This window comes from Colletotrichum godetiae, assembly GCF_030913485.1.
Source record: "Colletotrichum godetiae strain CBS 193.32 chromosome Unknown BDP55scaffold_4, whole genome shotgun sequence".
NCBI lineage: Eukaryota > Fungi > Ascomycota > Sordariomycetes > Glomerellales > Glomerellaceae > Colletotrichum > Colletotrichum godetiae.
In genome coordinates, this window is record NW_026851252.1 from 1,747,539 (window position 1) to 1,762,005 (window position 14,467).

The window sequence follows — 14,467 nt, forward strand, 5'->3', positions numbered from 1 at the left end:
CTGTGCAAGAAAATGGGTCCCCCAACTCGAGGGGGTGGCATCAAGGGTCGCGGAGCTGCGGGAAGTCTCTCCTACCGCGCTGCGCAGTGTCGGCTGCACCCCTATGCCAGGCACATCGTTCCGCTCTGCGAAAGACGTACGTAGCTCATGCAGAAGTCAGGATGGTTCAGAACCTGCAGTAACGGGCATTGAGCTGTAAGGCGCGCCGAGACACGAGTTGAAATTTGCTTTTTTGCTCAACGGGTCCTGGGCTTGGAAGCACTTAGGGCTTCTCAACCCGTCAGCGAAGCACACAATCCAGCGAGTCCAAGGCCGTCCTTTCGTATCGATCGATTGGAACCCTTTCCAGGTTGTTGGGCCTGGTAGTTGGCCGAGACAAGCGAAGAGAAGCACAACCCCCCAGCTTTGCTCCAGTGCTGTGCTCCATGGTGACTGCCAATCGATCTGCAAAGCAGGGGCTCGTATGGGCAACGTAATGAGACACATTGGCCATTCACATCTTTCCGATCGTGTCGTGAGCGCTGAGAGGCTCGGGGATGGCACGCCATGCGAGGACTCGGCCGCATATGCGCTGACGATTGATTCGGATCACAGAATCGTTGACAGCCGCAACGACCATGGTTAACTTAACCCGGGGCCGTAGCGTTTCGTGACCCAGACTGGGTTGGGGCCAGCTGATGGAGTTGGAGCTGAGTACCGGGCCTAGCCTTCCAGACTGCTAGGAAGCAAACTTCGTCTTCGTGCACGCACTTGGTCAGTCCAGATGGCCATCGATTCATCCATCCATCAAGAGTGATGGAACGCCGGGATCTTGCCCCAGAGATCTCTTTTGGCTGACAGGGCTCTGAACGCCATTGCAATCGGCTTGCCCTAGCATGGTTCCTTGAGATTGAAGGCGTCTGGCAAAATGAACGGTGGAGCTCCCTTTTCTGGGTGTGCTTGTTGGTCTTGGCCCTCGAAGAACATCGTAACCAACAACACGGTCGTCGGGAGAATCGCTGCGGGCAATGGACATCGCTGCCAGCATCTCTTCCCTGGCTGACTCGCAAAGCCGACATTACGGTATTCGACAGCTGGGGCTGGTTGGAAATCAAGACTGCTGGCGAACAATGTCTATCTGTTAGGTAGCCATTCGCTGCATACGTACTCCGTACTAGCTGTCAACTACCGAAGCCGCTGCCATATTAGTCGCAGCTAGCACAACGGCGGCTTTGCCTCTAGGTATTGGCTGAGTGTTGGAACGAGCCTTCTGCGAGACAGTACGTGAAACCCTCTTTGCTTGTCTCTTCTATCTTTCAGGTTGGCATCTTTGCTTCTCTCACCGTTGAGAAGATCTGAGCATAGAGTTTCTGCTAACAAGCAAGGGGAGCCGATGGTTTGCCTCCCTTTCAGCTGAACGAGCGACGTAACAGGCAGGGCTTTGCTCAGCCCTAAACTCGGCTGGCTGCTTTTGCCCTCCCTGGTCTGTATGCGTACGTGCCGTGGGTATCCGTATGATGTACGGATGTCCGTACGTAGAATCGCAGAAGTGTCATAGCTTTGTAGGTCCAGGGGTGCCGTGTCGGCCCTTTGATGTGGCCCAGGACTATATCGACAGACATTAAGAGGCGTTTTCTGCGCAGTGGCAGGAAAGTGCAACGTCAGGACTCGAATGTGGGCCAGCGTGGCGAAGAGTCGTCAACATGTTGCGTTTATTCTTGGTCGCGGAATAGACCGATTAGACGAGGTATACAGAAGCGCACCAGGCGTCAATTCCGGCTCCTTTTGCTTAGTATCCAGTCTGTGCACACCGAGATGCACGCACGTTCTCGGCACTTTGCCAGCAGCACCGGAAGGTTGGGATTTCAAGAGCCTCCCTCCGCTCAGCTGACTCGTGGGCACTAGCCACGCAGGTTTTGGCCATGGCTCAGCCGCCTTCGAAACGCTCGCCCGAGTACCAAACAATGGGGAATGGCTAAAGTAGCTCGTTTGGCTGGTGTTGATCCATCGCGTTGCTGGAGTTTCGCAGAAAAGAATCGTCGACTCAGGAAGCAAAACTCGAGCGGTGAAAGAGGCCGGGTAAAGCTGAAGCCGAGGGACGATTGTCACCAGGTACACTAGGACATCGGCTTCGTGATGGCAAGGGCTAAGGTGAGACATGCAGACGCATTGCAACGAGGGAAAACGTCAGTGAGAGACATTGGACTGGCAATGTCTCGCTCGCTGCCGTGCCGAGGGAGCGGTCGGTGATGGAGGTGAGGGATCTGAGTCAACTGACGGTCGGTGGTGCATCCGATACGCGCCACACCATGTGTACAACGAAGACAGCGTCGATAGCTGGCCGTGTTATAAGACCCAAGGCATGAACGGTTGGTAGAGGCTGAGGTGAGGTGGCATCGGCAGACCACGGCACTATGGGGATTTGCTAGTGACAGCCATCGATTGGGTTGGCGGGAGGCCTTGAGAAGCCATGCGCGGCATGCTTTGTTTGAGTTTTCTGGGGAACGATCTGCCGAATGTTGGTCGACCAAAAGCTATGTAGATATTCACAGGGACGATAGACTATCCGTAGAGAGGGTTGACTCGAGGCCGTTAGGGTTTTAGGAGGTCCAAGATTGGGTCACACGGTTGGGGAGTGAGTTGAAGGGGCGGCCGGCGCGCAGCGGCCACGGCGGCAAGAGCTCACATCACAGGGACCTGGCCGGATAAGTCGAATGATAGGCTGGACGCGTGAAGAGCATGAAAAACGGAGGCAGGGGAGTCCGAGGGGCTCGCAGTGACCTTTCCCAATCCAGCCATCGAACCTGCCTTATGTCATGAGATGTCTGACACGGGATACGGAGTATGGGCAACCGCAGAGAAGACGTGACTCCTTCCATACCTACCTTAATTACGGCGTACCTACCTTCCTTTGCACTTATCGTATTGTCAACCTGGGAGGTATCCGTACTCAACGTGGAAGGTACCCATCCTCAACCTGCTTTGAGCAACACCACCAACTACTACTGTCTGACGACTTGGCAGGGACAGGATGGACAATCCAATCGTGGAGGGAGTTTAGCAGTCCAAGAGACGAAGAGTCATGGAAAGAGGCACGTAACCATAACAAAGTGTTGGAAGGCAAATTGGACGGCATAGTGCCCATCAAACCAGGGGCAATTCGTGCCGTGCACCCCTCGCGTGATGAAAAGGCATTGATGAATGAGGGACTGCAGAAGCACATTTCAAGCCAACCGAGATATTGCGTCTGGGTGAATGTGCCCAGGAATGTTTTCAGCACACTTGTCGACACGGGTTGTGCGCATTGTGAGTGGTGAAATGTTTAGCGGGACGCCGTGGACTGCTGAACAACACCGGGAGAAAGATCCACTGAATACCCTCGTTGAGGCCCGTCTGCGGCCTTGACTGGTCTCTTTCCTGGTGGGGTCATTCGATGGACATCCAGGGTTTGGTCCGCCACGGAAGATACAGCACCTTAACTGGAGAGAGAGGACGCTGAGGAGTCTGGAATTCCCGGCCACACGACAACAGCCCGGCCAGGTCGAGAGTCCCCGGCCTCCGATGTGGGTCTTTGAATAGGCCCCACCTGTCCATCCCACGCCCACACCCCCCTTCTCACAACCACAACAATTCCCATACCCTCCCCCCTCTTTCTGGCTTCCCCCTCCTCTTCCTCCTCCACCTCTGCGTCTGTCCCTCTGCTTATTCCTCCTCGTGCTCCTCCTCCTCTTCCAGGTCTCCTCTCCTTTTGGTGTGTCTTTTTCACCCTTCCCGGTCCCTGGTCCGCATCCATCAAACCCACACCCTCTACTCCGTACCCCACCCAGGCTTCACTCCCCTCCGTCCATCGAATCCAACAACACAATGGAAGGGTGGAAGGCCATGAAATCCCTCCTCTCTCCTCTCTGTGCCTCTCTTCCATCCTGGGCCTGGTCCATCAATCCCTCAATTCCATTCTCACGCTAATCTCGGCACCCCTGCCATGAAGACTGTCGCCTCCCCAATAGGGCATGCAGACGTCGATGCATCGCCTCACGCGAAGCTCACTCACACTGAGCTCCGTCCCACCGTCGCCGCCAGAGAGGGTCGTCGGGATTTTTCCTACAAGGACGCCCATCATCGTCACCTACGTCCCTTATTGGCCCCTGTCCACGCCCAACTGTGGCCTGCCCATGTTAGTCCCAAAGTTGGCCGACCCATCACACACAAAATACCCGTTCCCGAGTCCTGCCTGGTCCGTGGAGTCGTGGTACCCCAGCATCTCTGGCCTGGACCCCGGGACCAGCGCCGCGACTGGTTCAACGAGACTGTACAAAGTACACACCAGAGCGGCCGAGTGAAAGAGAGAGACAGACACACACACCTCTGCAGGAAACTTGACCGGACGCTACCCAGTAGCCCACGCATCGTTGTACATAATGATGTCCCACCCTCCTTCTTTTCACACGAGATCCCTCTTGAACGGTTCTGGGCTTCTTCGTCGTTGCTTCTACTCGCGTCTTTCCTTGATACCCCGAGTTGCTGTTGCTACGCTACCATCAGCCGGCCTCGCCCTGACCTGACCTGTCAGCTCCATTCACGGACCATGACGATAGCAACATAGCCAGACGTCTCTGTCCCATGCTGCAGAAGCTCGCCGACAACTTACGCGCCGCTCGCCCTGCCTCGTTCGCCGGAATATATACGAATATCTGGAATACGGTTCAAGTCAAAATAAACCTTGGACTTCAGCGGGACTGAGGACGTTACTTGGGGAAATCATTCAAACTACACGTCTATCAGAAGGCATACGGCACCGTAAACTGCCCTCAGTACCACTGGCGTCACAGCTACGATATATCATTACGGTTGAGGACGATTATCATACTGCAGTACTCGCCAGCACATCGTCCAAAGGAGTATTAGTTACCAGAAGAGGACAACCACCAAGCGGCCACCCGAGTTGACCACGAACGAAAAACCTTTCCGCCATATACATACTAGCCGCTCACAAGCTATAAGTCGAACATGGCCAACGAATCTCTTGCAAGGGGAGGCTGCCCCATACCGTTCTACTCTGCGAGCCTGTTTCCAATCGACGAAGGGTGTAAGTATCATGACTTAAAGCATGAAGGATCAAGTTGTTGACCTTCCACAGTTATCGAAGGCCGGCTATGCCAGAACCTGACAGCAACCTTGCAATGCTGCTTGCCCTGCCCGCTTACTGATTGGGTCTATCCCGATTACTTCAACACTCTGACGACGGCAGCCAACTGGGTCTGCGTCGCTAGCGCAGCATGCTGTCTTTTCCTCCTGATATCATGGGCCGTTCTGCCTGTTGATAAAACCTACAGACATTACCTCAGCATCTGCTTGACAATAGCCGTGTTCATCATGAACGTAAGTAGCCCTGCCTTCGGACAGGGAACAGGGAGACTGACCTCTTCTTCAGCTTGGCTTCGTCGTGCCACTTGCCGATCAACCAGAGCAATGTTACAACGACATCACACCGCACAGCATGAAGTCTAGCAAAGTCTGTGGTGCATCTGGCGCTTTCCTCTTGCTCGGAGGCTGGGCCGGTGTCATGTGGGTCTTCTTACGATCATTGTCCCTGCATCTCCAGATTTGTTGGCAAGTTGTCGTGGGCCGCAACTTTATGATCTTTGCTCAAGCTACGGGCTGGGGCATTCCACTTGTTGGCATCGTCGTTGCCCTCGTCTTCAGTGGCGTGTCCTTCCGATTCGGCGCAACCTGTCACATCAACCACAAGAACAGTCTTGCCGACTTCTGGATCCCTCTTCTGGTATTCGCTGGCCTAACGGTCATCATCCAATTCGCCACTTTCGGATATTGTATCAAGGTCTATCTCGCTTCCCTAGCCGATAACAGTGCGTCAACAGAAGGGTCGAGTTTGCCCACATACAGCAACAGCATCCAGACGATGAGCCCTCGTCAAGCGTACCGCCGAGTGCGACGCGTCATTTCTCTCCAATGGAGAGGTATAGCTATCGTGCTCATCATTATTGCCGATGTCATCTTCTTCTCCGTCGTCTTCGTGTTCCAAGACAACACGGTCCAGGCAGTGCATGACGACCAAAGCATTGCCCAGGCTTGGATTCTCTGTCTTGTTAGCAACAAAGGTGACAGGACAAAGTGTTACGACAAGGCCAAGAATATGGTTGTCAACGAGGCAACTATCACGGCGGTCCTGATTCTTCTGGCGGTAAGACACGCGCCCCCATACCCTGTATACATGTCACAGGTTACTGACTTAATCCAGATGAATGGTATCTGGCTGCTCTTCCTACTAGGTCGATGGGCCATGGTCCTCGGCTGGGTGGACCTCTTCACCTCCTGCCTAGGCAGAAACAAAAAGGAATTCGTATCGGTGGATGCCCGATACGATGTCAAGAAAGACACACGTGCGTACGAGATGCTGTCTAGAGACTCGAGCGCTGTTGTAACACCAATCTCTCCAGTCAAATCCCCCATCGTAAGTCCCAATAGCGAACGACGAAGAACGCCAGATTACTTTGGGCAGACGGCTCGCTACCAGCCGCCGACGCGGTCGTTCTCGAGCCCTCGACCGCCGCAAACACCACCCACTTGGGATGCACGAGCAACTTACGCTCGGCCCGAGTCACGATCCCGAGGGGACGGGCTCGATGACATGAACCCACTTGGGATGAACCGCATATAATGAGACGACGCGGCTGGTCATGACGGAACGAGAAGAAAAGTAAAAAGACGGGAAGAAAGATGCGTCTGAAATCGGACGAAACCGTATTTCAAGCGCCTACTTTAAGCGCGCGCACAACAATACCCGACAACCTAAAAAAGAGGTGGCACCATTCGGCCGAAGTTGAACTCTCCGCGCTGATCCGCGCTGACGGTGAACACTGGTGACTGACCAGTGTTGAGATCTTGAGAGATGATGTAATGTGGAGGATACCACCGGCCTCGTCGGCCATGTCAATATGTCTGAAAAAACAATGTAATATCAGCGTCGGCGTCTCGGTCTCGTTTATGCCGCGAAGGAATGCGAAGAGTACGTCGGCCCACAATTTAAAGACCCGAAAGAAGGATTGTGGGAAGGTCGGCGGCGGGAGCCTCTCTCTTATTTGATGAATGGGGATGGGCCTCGGCGCTTCAGCATCGGAGCGGGAGAGGGAACGGGAACGGCGGAACGAATCACGATTGACGGACATGTAGGAGTAGTTGAGAGTCCGAAAATAGAAGAGTCACGCGACAGCTTAATGCGAGATGGCCTTATCAAGTACCGGATTGTGCATGTCTTAAGTTCCTTGACAGCCCAATGGGTGGAAACGTAAGGAAACTACCGAACAAGGATGGTGGTGGTGGTGCTGTTGCTGTGAGTGGGATTATGGGATCAGCCCGCCCGGAAGATGCGGAATGGTCGGATTTCACGAGTGATGCGAGGAGCCCATAGGAGGGGGACCAAACAAATCGCACTGGAGCGAGCCATTGATCAAGTGCCATGTCATTGCATCCCAATGCCTTCCGCTCCGGCTTCTTCGGAGGGACCCAGGACTTGACTCCTGCTAGGCTTATGTCACGTAAGCGGAAGTGCAGATTGATTGTTCGGGCGGTGGACGGACTTTTTCGCTCATCGGCCCATTCTCTTGATTATAAGTAGATTGGGCTTCCAAGTGAAGGATTTTTCATGAGCGAGTGCAGCACCTTTTCTTACACTTATATCAGACATCCCATCATCTTTACTTAGGGACGGATAAAAACGTGTGCATGATCTGGCAACGAGGCATCAAACAACGACGAACTGTTGATCCTAGCTTACACCACAAGGACACCCATCAACTGATCGTTTCAGAAACCAGACCGAAGAATTAATTGAACTCACTTGATTCAAACCACCTCGACTGCGGAAGAGAAACAAATATTTAACTCAGCCTCAGAATTGTGGGCAACCAACGACGACAGGCGGTGCTGAGATTTGGCCTGAAAGTCAGGCGGGTTCGAATAACAGACCGAGAGCGAGACACCACGGCAGCGGAACCTGACCGAGGAGCAAAGAAGAAGAACAGGGACATCAGAGAGAGAGGGAAAACCCCCATCAATACCGGCAAGACGGAAACGGCTTGACTTAGATAAGGGCTGTGCGCGTATTCGGTGTGAGCATTTCACCGGACGATATCAAAATGAGACGAAGTGGGAAAGACACGAAGAAACGAAACGAGCGGTCCGAACATTCAAGTGTGCGTTCCCGAGCACGTGGCAGAAAGACTCTTATACCTTAAGATACTCGGCTCAAAGTCTCTGAAAGAGAGGAAAGTAAGGAACACGTCGTTGTACGGAAAAGGCAAAAGCAGAAAACGGGCAGGTTCAAGGTGTGTGAGGTCATCTTGTCCGTTTGCTAGGTTATCGGCATCGTCGGGACAAGCTCTGCAGTCTGCATCCCCCCCCGGCCGTCGTCCGTCGGATTGAGGCTTTGTCCTTGGAGCAGGGCTGGCGCTGGAAAGGGTTTAGTTGACCCGGCTTGACACCACCACCTCCCGCATAAGCCCACCGCTTCCCGATCCCCGCCAAGAGGAGCTCTCTCAGCCCCTCAAGGTGGTGACACCCTGATTGGATCACAACCCAACCTTATCGCTTATCTCGTCGGAACATTAGTGATGCCGATTTCCGAGATCTTCAAGCTGAACCCCGGCACGCCGGCCAGGGTTTGGCGCTGGAGCTCGGGACGTCCCCAACCTGGGACGCCGATTGATGACATCGAGCAACCGAGCACTCCGCCAGCCAGAGGCGGTGTCTACCTCCCGAGCATAGACAATTCTGCGACAACCGAAGATCATGGAGCATCCACCGGCATCTTTTTCCGCAAGATCTCAACCTCACCCCAGCCCTCTTCACCAACAGCAACAACACATTCGAGATTAAGAAGGAGAACTTGCCACCTCGGTTTCGTCAGACTCTCGTCCTTTAGAATGTTCCTCATTCTGTCCCTCGTCTTCCTCGGCGGCTATGTCCACTACCTGTGGAAAGCAGAGGCCGCTCTCGGTGTGCCGTGGGTGCCCGACCCGGAGGCCCAGCTCTTCCAGCAGCGGCCCCTACTACCTCCGGCCCGGGAGACCAGCATCGACACGTACTCGCTGCCGCTGCACACAAAGGGCCGGGACATTGTCGACGAGGAGGGACGTCGCTTCAAGCTCCTGTCAGTCAATTGGTACGGCGCCAGCGACGAGCTCAACATCCCCGGCGGACTCGACGTCCAGCACCGCGACGTCATTGCGCAAACCATCCGCGGGCTGGGCTTCAACAGCGTCCGCCTGCCCTACAGCGACGAAATGGTCATCACCGACCCCCCGATCCCGGCCGAGCTGGTCGCGGCCAATCCTGACCTGATTGGTCTCAAGGCCCTCGACATCTTCGAGGCGTGCGTGACGGCGCTGACGGACGCGGGCATCGCCGTCATCGTCAACAACCACATCACGCACTCGACCTGGTGCTGTGGCGCCGACCCCTGCGACGCCCACTGGGCCAACGACCACCTCGGCCCGCTGTGCCGTATCAAGCAGACCGAGGAGGATTGGATCCAGAACTGGGAAAAGATCATGCTGCGCCTCGTGGACAACCCGGGCGTCATCGGCGTCGACCTGCGGAACGAGGTGCGCGGCGTGTGGGGCACAATGACCTGGGACAAGTGGGCCACGGCGGCCGAGAAGGCCGGCAACAGGCTATTGGAGATGAACAAGGACTGGCTCGTCATCGTCGGCGGCACCGAGTCTGGCAACGACCTCAGGGGCGCCGCGAAGCGGCCCGTCGTTCTCAACGTGCCCGACCGCGTCGTCTACTCGGCCCACGTGTACGCCTGGTCCGGCTGGGGCAGCCTCGAGGGCCGGTACTCGAAGCGGGCGTACGCGTCCTTTGTCAAGGCCATGAGGCTCAACTGGGCCTACCTCGTCGAGGGCGACGTCGCGCCCGTGTGGGTCGGCGAGTTTGGCGCGCCGCACCAGCCTAGCATCGGCGACGCGAATTACTGGAATAACCTGCTGCGCTACCTCAAGGTCATTGATGCCGATTTCGGGTACTGGGCCGTCAACCCCCGCAAGCCAAAGGATAACGTCAAGGAGACGTATGCGCTCGTCGAGGACGACTGGGTTACGCCTGTGCTGGATTACCGGATGAAGGATATGGTTGAGATTATGAGGGCGTAGTTCGCTCCGCAGTTTTGGCTGGGTGAAGAGGTATGCCTGCTAGAGTCGCGAATTAAGGGGCTCTTGGTGACGATGTGTATTTGATGACACAAGAGATGGGATATGCTCTCCTTTTTTTTTTTTTTTTCAAACCACTCCCTCCCCCATAATGGCGTTTTACGGAACGGTTCTTACTATAAGCACTTCTGGTTTTTGTTTTTTTGGGAGTGCCAGCTTCGGATACCCGGCTTTGGTCAGGCACGAGCTAGACGGTCACTGACGATTATGTCATAAAAATTGGCGGATAAGTCAAACGTTGGGATTAGGATGACAGTTCTGATACAAGCAATTGGATTCATGAATGGCCATGCAGTCAATGAATAAAGGACCCTTGAACGAATCTTTGCTCCCTGTTCTCATCCCATGTGAGCTATTCGCACTAGATGATTCGAAGCATTGTTGCTATGAACTGGTATGTCCGCGCTGATCATGCTCGCCCATGTGGAGGGACGGACGGGACAGCTTTCGCGGACATGATGAAGGGATCAGTGGAGTATCGGTCAGATGGCACGTCCGTGGCCTTGATGCTCAATGTGTCTTTTGCCTGGAGATGCAACCACTGTCCGTGACCAAAAGTGTGCATCGACAGAGTCTTTGAGCTTTGAGAGTAGTGGTGCATAGCTGCTCTCGTAGCTGGAATGTTTCCTCCCCGCAAAACGTGCCCGCTGAAACAATCGACCCCTCCTCTCCAGACAAGCAATCCAGCAAGGTGACCCCAGCATCATTCCATTGACGGAAGCTTCCTCCCCGATAGTTATCGATAAGAGCAAGGTGTAAGGTAGGGGCCATCAGGCCGTTATCGATAACCACAAAATAAAGTGGATCCGACACCCCTCAGTGGGTGCGCGTGAGTTGGAGGTGGGAGGACCTAGAGGGTGGTGTGGGTTGACGACAAACGGCCAGAAGGGAAGCAGCGGATGAGCTGCGGTGGGGGTATGAGGAGGCCATTCTCCAGACCTTTACCTTCCACCAACCCACCTCTTCGCGCAGCCCAACACACTTACTTATCGTACGCAAAGGCAGCTTGTTTTCTTTTCCGGCGGAAACAGGCGAGGCATCAGGTTCTTTATTCCGACAAATCGACAACAAGGGGCGCCGGCTCGTATGTCGCGCGCGAGGCGAAAGGGAGAGAAAGACTCCAAGGTGCGGTAGATGGCGGGCCAACAGGGTCAGTATTATGATCGCGGCTTCCGCGAGGCTGTGCTGGGGAAGTGTCAGGTTCAGACCTGTATCGATCGGGTACGTACGACTACGACGCATTTGGGCTTCTTTGGATGTCTGTTTTTGTCTGCAAGGCAGCGCGAGGCCTGTTACAGCTTGTCTAGTGTTGACTTGCATGCTGACTCTGCTTCCGTAGTTTGGCGACGGAGCTACCGAAGTGATCCGGCAACGCGAGCGCGACCACATCAACGGCGTCGAGAATGACACCCTTGTCCAGGGCGTCCCGTCTGACCAGATTGTAACTGGTGTCGAGGACGAGGATGCGGGCAGCTCACAGCCAACGTCCTTGGAGAGGAAGATACCGAAGACGCCGTACTTTAGGAACAACCTGACAGCTCTGTCGCAGAGATACAATGTAAGAATCTCTTCGTCAGATGCCGTGAGGAATGACCCTTTGGCTAACGACACCCTTTCCCCAGTTCTACTTCGCTGCGTACGAAAACCGAATCTTCGTCTACCGCCCCAAGGGCATCCCGAAACAGGCACTTCCTCGGGAGCCGAGCCTCATTCTGGCCACAAAGCCTGACAAGATCGCGCGACATATTGGGGGCACGCTGAATTTGCGCTTCTGCCATCAGATCAACCACATCGCCGTTGGGTTCCTCGGGAGGGAGGAAATCCTCGTTTCGGTCTACGATGATGGGTCGGTTTTCGCGTACTACATCCGGAAGATTGCAAAGTACGTTGAGCGCATAGCGTCTAGTTGTCGGGAACCTAACCCGGTGCCGGCGTACTTCTTTCGCGAGAACGTGGGTATTTCGGCATGGGGCATCGCGATCCACCAAAAGTCGCGACTCATCGCCATCAGCTCCAATAAGCGGGAAGTAACCGTATTTGCCTTTGGACTCTCCCGGTTGCCCGAGGACATGGATTGCCATGCGAGACATCTGGATTACTGCGAAAGATCAGTTCTCAAGAGGAAACGGAATTGGAGGATCTGCATACCCCTGGGTGAAGGGGGGCACAACATTCCTAATCTATCTCTCTGGGACGACCATCAGGGCTACGCTGAGAAAGTTGTTGCGAATGATATCTACGGGACTACCTGGATCTTGGACATATGGAAGGCCGGAACGGCGCCATTCAAGATGTCGCACAGAGCCAATGTCCAAGGGCAATGGGCATTCCGGAATCCGATGTAGGTCTTTGTCGCAGACTACCATATCACGTCTACTAATACAATCTCAGGGGCTGGGGCGTCATTGTCCTTCCGTACGAGAGTTTTCTGCCTGCACGATTTGTGACGGATCTACTAGGCATGGAAGAGTCAGACATCATGAACGCAAAGAACTCTCACGCTGGGCGATGGATCGAGACCCAACGGGGCCTATCTCGCATTCGCGATCATCCTGCGGAGCCCATTGCTCAACGCATGCCGGAACCGGAAGCGTTTGGCCACCACCACGGGGCAGCATGGTTTCAGCAGCAACAGCCAGCTTTCCTGGCTGCTATACTAAATAATCAACAGTTTCTTGGACTTCCGGCACCGCCGCCGCCGCCGCCGCCTCCCCCCCCTCCAGCGCTGGATGACGACGACAACAACAACAACGCAGCCGGTGGTGCTGTACCTCCCGCAAATGTCATTGTCCCTCCAGGCGCCCCAGCGGTACAGAATGCGGTTCTGTTTACCCCGGATCACGATGACGATGACGACGACGGGTGGAGCGAGGAGGAAGAAGAAGAAATCCCGGTCGCAGCATGGGACAGTACGTCTTCTTCTGCTATTGATAGTGAAGACGATGGTGTGGGTGGGCCTAACGGCGAGGATGCGAATGAGATTGTCTTCATCGAGGAGGCGCTCTCTGCAACAGAAGAAGAGGTTGGGTCCGGCGTGGGTATGACGCAGATCTCGCCGCCTGAAATGCTTTCTAGCTTCTTCAAGAACTCACCGAACCACGACTTGAGCGGATTCCAATCTTCCTGGCTAGACATGATCTATACGCCCCACGATGGTAAAACGTATGTTGCGCCGACGTCAGTCATCGGACGCCTTCAGTATCTGCGTCGACCGCTGGTGAAGAACCGGAACACAAAGGAGCAGGACAGAAGCGCCCTCGAAGAGCTGGGAAGCCGGTGCTGCATCTTGCGAACCTACGAAGAAGACATTGAGATGCGTAGCATCAACCCAGACGACGGTGCGGCGGTATTCTGCAAGGATCCCATCAGCTGGATGTACCCGCCTCACCCCTTACTTCAGCATTCCGAGCGGCTCAACATGATTCTTCATATCCCGGAGCTGTCGCTCGTGGTGATTGGATCCGCCATGGGCCGGGCGATTTTGCTGACCCCGACACGCTCGCGCTACCACATCCCTGGGAACGGGTATAAGCTGAAGCAAGGATTCCGAATCGATCGGGTTCTGCCGACGCTTTCGGACGAGAAGGCTGGACGTCGGCCGCCTCGGGGCCTCTATGGCATCGCTGCCGGTCCGATTCAGGAGGGTGGCGCGACGGGGTGTTTGCTGCGTGCTGATGATGCGCCTATGCCGTCGCCTGCGTCGAGGCGGTACAGGCTTATGCTGCATTATCGGGATCATAGTATTTTGAGTTACGAGATCAGTCGGGATGACAAGAATGAGCATGTTCTCATCTTTTGAGATGAGGGTTATCTCTTTACCTCCAAGGTAACGGGGAAAGGAGGCCGCGGGCATTGATTTCATCAAATACGCTGGAGGCCTTGGAAGTTATGCATTTTTCTCTGCGGCAACATGAGGATGGCGTTTTCTTGAGGCATTTCAAAGGCTTTTTCTTTTTCCTGATACCCGGCCTAGTGAACTCCCCGTTTCCGTAGTTTTGCTCGCAGGAAAGGCGGGGGGGGGGACTCTGAGCAGAAGATAGCTAGGCCTTTTGAAGAATACGACGAATCTCCACACTGAAATGTGTGTGCATTAGCCTGAGACTCATTAGAGAGACAGATCTTCTCTTCAAGGTGAATGGTAGTAGGGAGGGATGATGCGGTACTGACGCGATGACCGCGCCGCTTGCTTTTGAAGGATATGAGATTGCCGTGCCGGTTGCTTTGCATTTTTCTCCTTCCAAGCCTGATGTGATTGATAC

At 54.7% G+C, this 14,467-nt stretch overlaps 4 protein-coding genes across 4 annotated transcripts; 3 read left to right on the top strand and 1 right to left on the bottom strand.

Moving 5' to 3' along the window:
- Positions 1-4,986: 4,986 nt before the first annotated feature.
- BDP55DRAFT_542226 (uncharacterized protein) lies at positions 4,987-6,658 on the top strand (the record flags this gene model as incomplete). Its single annotated transcript, XM_060568292.1, has 4 exons — positions 4,987-5,065; positions 5,117-5,358; positions 5,411-6,181; positions 6,239-6,658. The coding sequence occupies 4 exons, from the start codon at positions 4,987-4,989 to the stop codon at positions 6,656-6,658; spliced, it is 1,512 nt and encodes a 503-aa protein (XP_060435370.1).
- Positions 6,659-6,702: 44 nt separating this feature from the next.
- BDP55DRAFT_271688 (uncharacterized protein) lies at positions 6,703-7,277 on the bottom strand. Its single transcript, XM_060566420.1, has one exon. The coding sequence runs from the start codon at positions 7,164-7,166 to the stop codon at positions 6,747-6,749; it is 420 nt and encodes a 139-aa protein (XP_060435371.1). The 5' UTR covers positions 7,167-7,277; the 3' UTR covers positions 6,703-6,746.
- A 1,332-nt stretch (positions 7,278-8,609) lies between these two features.
- BDP55DRAFT_724202 (cellulase) lies at positions 8,610-10,151 on the top strand (the record flags this gene model as incomplete). Its single annotated transcript, XM_060578861.1, has 1 exon — positions 8,610-10,151. The coding sequence occupies one exon, from the start codon at positions 8,610-8,612 to the stop codon at positions 10,149-10,151; it is 1,542 nt and encodes a 513-aa protein (XP_060435372.1).
- A 909-nt stretch (positions 10,152-11,060) lies between these two features.
- BDP55DRAFT_647724 (uncharacterized protein) lies at positions 11,061-14,288 on the top strand. Its single transcript, XM_060573801.1, has 4 exons — positions 11,061-11,429; positions 11,548-11,766; positions 11,831-12,549; positions 12,600-14,288. The coding sequence occupies exons 1-4, from the start codon at positions 11,343-11,345 to the stop codon at positions 14,005-14,007; spliced, it is 2,433 nt and encodes an 810-aa protein (XP_060435373.1). The 5' UTR covers positions 11,061-11,342; the 3' UTR covers positions 14,008-14,288.
- Positions 14,289-14,467: the final 179 nt, after the last annotated feature.